General features: G+C 40.6%; 1 protein-coding gene across 1 annotated transcript in view; it reads left to right on the forward strand.

Annotated features, from left to right (window-relative positions):
* Spag9 (sperm associated antigen 9) overlaps positions 1 to 4,437 on the forward strand; it is a 116,492-nt gene that overhangs the window by 100,843 nt on the left and 11,212 nt on the right. The window contains exons 24-25 of the mRNA XM_013036727.1: positions 2,040 to 2,188; positions 3,986 to 4,157. Coding sequence (XP_012892181.1) covers positions 2,040 to 2,188; positions 3,986 to 4,157 — 321 coding nt within the window. The remainder of the gene's footprint in view (positions 1 to 2,039; positions 2,189 to 3,985; positions 4,158 to 4,437) is intronic.

A 4,437-nucleotide genomic window follows, 5' to 3' on the forward strand; every position in this document is an offset into this window, starting at 1 on the left:
CAGGAAAGTCTTTGAGACTCTTATCGCCAATAAACCACCAGAAAACCCGGAAGTAGCACTGTGGCTCAAGTGGTAGAGAGCTTTCCTTGAGCTGAAGAGCTCAGAGACAGCACCCAGGTCCAGAGTTCAAGCCCCATGACCGACCCCCCCAAAAAAAAATCAGACAGATGACACTTAGGAATTGATAAATATATAAAGATTACTGGTTAATGATGTTATATTGTCAAAGAGAGTGGGCTCTGCTTTACATTGTAAAGTCTTTTCTGTGTTTAGTGTTCACAATCTATGAGGAAAGTTCTGTTATTATCCTCATTTTATAGATGGGGAAACTCAGGAACAAAGCACTTTAGTCACCTATTCCGGGTATGTCAACTAGTAATGAAAGGGCCTAAAAAAAAAAAAAAGAAAGAATTAGTGATTTTATTTTTTTGGGGGGGGGTCTGGTCGTGGGGCCTGAACTCTGGGCCTGGGCGCTGTCCCTCAGCTCTTCAGCTCAAGGCTAGCACTCTACCACTTGAGCCACAGCGCCATTTCCGGCTTTTTTCTTTTTGCTTATGTGGTGCTGAGGAATCGAACCCAGGGCCTCATGCATGCAAGGCAAGCGCTCTGTCACTGAGCCACCTTCCCAGCCCTAATTAGTGATTTTATAAACTCAATCAAAAATTACATTAACAGTATAAGATAAAATTTAAAGTTGAATATGAAGTTTTGCTTTTGGGTTCTGAGGAACAAAATATTTCTGAGGAAAATTATCTACAGGTTGATTGTAAATTCTAGTATGAAGTAGAAGACTCACAGAAATAAAATGTTCAAGTGGGCAATAGTGGCTCTTGCCTGTAATCCTAGCTACTCAGGAGGCTGAGATCTGAGGATTGTGGTACAAAGCCAGCCCACGCAGGAAAATCCATGAGACTCTTATCTCCAATAAACTATTCAGAAAAGGCTGGAAGTGGCTCTGTGGCTCAAGTGGTAGAGCACTAACCTTGAGTTCAAGCCTAAGGACTGGCAAAAAAAAGAAAAAGAAATTATGAATTATGCAGTTCAAGATGATGATGGTCCTACTCTAATTACTAGCCAGACATAATATGCAGTGGGTACCAACAAAGTAGAATTAGGATGCAGGGTCTGTAATCATGGTAAATATAAAACTCTTGCCAAAGATGCTAAGTTTTAAAAGGAAAAGACAATGGAGTTGTAACAAAGTTGCATTGGGCAAAATTATAGACTAATAGATGGTTGCATGCAAGTGTCATCTTGGATTTGGTAGCATTTCAGATTTCAGCTTTATAGTTTACAGATAAGAGATGTTCAAACTATGTACAACTCCTAAAATATTCGCAATGAGGGGCTGGGAAGGTGGCTCAGTGGTAGAGTGCTTGCCTTGCATGCATGAGGCCCTGGGTTCGATTCCTCAGCACCACATAAGCAAAATGAAAAGAGCCGAAGTGGCGCTGTGGCTCAAGTGGTAGAGCGCTAGCTTTGAGCTGAAGAGCTGAGGGACAGCGCCCAGGCCCAGAGTTCAGGCCCCACTACCGGACCAAAAAAAAAAAAAAATTAGCAATGAGTCACCCTCAACTTCTACCCAAAATCCATCAAAATGCTAACCCTTAAGTCCATTTGTGTGTGTGTGTGTGTGTGTGTGTGTGTGTGTGTGTGTGTGTTGCTAAGGATTGAACTCAGAGCCTTGCTAGGCAAGCACTTCTGACCTATAACCCCAGCGTTAAGTAAATTCTAATTCTAAAATATTGTTATATGCTGTATTGTAAAAAGGGTCAGCAGACAAAAAAGAAATAACTGAGGTTCAAAGTGTAGCTCTGGCGGTAGAATACAAGCCAGTGAGCAAAAGCGGCAGATACTGAGTTTGAGTTCCAGTCTAGGACAGAAAAAAGGGTCCGAATAGTCGATGGTAGGTTGGATCAGATAACCTTTAAGATCCTCTTTTGTGCAGTTCATGCAGGTATAAGGTGTACTTCATATATGACACTTTGAGTCATGAATAGAAAGTGATATGGTTAACTATAATCTTTCTTATTTTAAAGATGGACAGTGGGATTTGTCAAACTATCACCTGTTAGACCTTGGACGGCCTCACCATTCCATCCGATGCATGACTGTGGTACACGACAAAGTCTGGTGTGGCTACAGGAACAAAATCTATGTGGTTCAGCCAAAGGCTATGAAAATAGAGGCAAGTTTGTCTATACTTTGTGTTTATTGAATATATATCACCCTAAGACCATAAAACTATCATTTTCAGCTTTAGAAATTGTTTTGGGGCACCTCAGTGATATTTTTGGATGTATTAACTTTCTGTTACTTCACCTCTTTTTCACATTTAACTCTGAGGGTAGTAATTGTTTTCTTTGTTTGCTTTTTCCTTAAGAACATAGTAGTCACATGTGCAAGTTTACATGTGTCTACATATGTATACATACTTACATTTTATTTAGCTACATGGTTCTTAGTATGTTTAATATGTAAGGATTGGTTGACAGGAAGAGTCTCAAATTGGCACATACCCATCCTACACAAATTCATCATAATTGCTTAAAAAAACAAAAACTTCTAGTAAGAAAGACCTAGGTTAAATTTCTACTTCTCTCCTTTCCCAAATCCCATTCCTTTCCTTAAAAACCCTGAGGTGGTTAACCATTTAGTGCTTATTTTCATACTTATTCTTTAAATAACAATGTGGATTCCTTTCTGTTTAATTATAAATTAGGTCTTTTTTTGAGTGTGTGTGCAAGTCCTGGGGCTTGAACTCAGGGTCTGGGCACTGTCCCTGAGCTTCTTTTGCTCAAGACTAGCTAGCACTTTACTACTTGAGCAACAATGCCACTTCTGGCTTTTTGTGTTTATGTGGTACTAGGAATGGAACCTAGGGCTTCATGCATGCTAGACAAGCACTCTACCACTAAGCCACATTCCCAGTCCCAGGTCTTACTTTGTATATTGCTTTGCACCAACACAAAATCCTGAGTTCATAACTATTGAACACCGCGGTATAATATTGATGTGCTATTCATTGGTTCCTTGTTCTTATTTATATAAGGATTTGTTTCAAAAGAAATAAATTTTGCATCTTCTGATGCAAAAGCAGCCTAGAAAGAATGAAACTATGTTTAGAAGAACAGTCATATTAAGAAAACAATATTTAGGCTTCTTTAATAAACTCTATATTCAGAAATATTGTTTGTTTTTGCTTTACTGCATTTGAATTCAGGGCTTTGCGCTTGCTAGGTAGATACTTGATAGGCACATACCCAGTCCTTTTTTGCTTTAGTTATTTTGAGATAGGGTCTCCGTTTTTTGTTGTGTTTTGTTCTGGTTTTTGTCCAACTCTATACCTGGACCTTTATCTGCCAATTTTATGCCACCCATTATAGCTGGGATGACAGACACAACATACCCAGCTTCTGTTGAGATGGAATCTCGTGAACATTATTTTTCCTGGCTGGCCTGGAACTGTGATCCTTCTGATCTCCCCCTCTGACGTAGCTAGGATGACAGGCATGTGTCGCTGCCCCCAGCTATTGAGTTAGAAGGGGTCTTGCAGATATGCCTGGGTTTTCCTCCAAACTCAGTCTTCTTGATCTCAGCCTTTCTCAAATAGTTAGGATTTCAGATGAGCCACTGGTGCCAGCTGCTTAATTTTAGAAATAGGACCTCACTTTTTTTCCCAGCTTCTCCTAGACTGCAACCCTCCTAACAGTTATGCTTCCCCCTGTAGCTGAGATAACAGGCATGTTCCGCCGTGCCCATCTTTGCTTCTCCTGTTGCTATGGGAGGTTCTTACAAATTTTTTATCTGAGGTGTACGTCAACTTCAGTCCTCCCAATCTCAGTTTCCTGAGTAGATAGGAATACAATACAAGTGTACTGTATACGAATCCTATACTTGGCTTACACAGCCACCATGTCTGGCTATATTAAAACTTGACTTCCTGGGAAACAAAAGTAATTTTGTGATTGGACGTCTCTCCTAGAAATCATTTGATGCACACCCGAGGAAGGAGAGCCAAGTGCGGCAGCTTGCATGGGTAGGTGATGGCGTGTGGGTCTCCATTCGTTTGGACTCCACACTCCGTCTCTATCATGCACACACATACCAACATCTGCAGGATGTGGACATTGAGCCTTATGTGAGCAAAATGCTAGGTAAGCTTCCAAAACCTTTTCTCTGTTCTAATTATGTTTATTTATTAATTATGTTTGTTTATTCTTGTTTATTTCTTTTGTGATGGGGCAAACACTATCACTGAGTTATATCCAACCCCTCCTGACCCCTTTTCACTTTTATTTGTTTTGTTTTTTTGTTTTTGGTCGGTCGTGGGGCTTGAACTATGGGCTTGGGCGCTGTCCCTCAGCTCTTCAGCTCAAGGCCAGCGCTCTACCACTTGAGCTACAGCGCCACTTCCAGTTTTCTGGTGGTTTTTTT

This window comes from Dipodomys ordii, unplaced genomic scaffold (assembly GCF_000151885.1).
Source record: "Dipodomys ordii isolate 6190 unplaced genomic scaffold, Dord_2.0 Scaffold7, whole genome shotgun sequence".
Classification (NCBI taxonomy): domain Eukaryota; kingdom Metazoa; phylum Chordata; class Mammalia; order Rodentia; family Heteromyidae; genus Dipodomys; species Dipodomys ordii.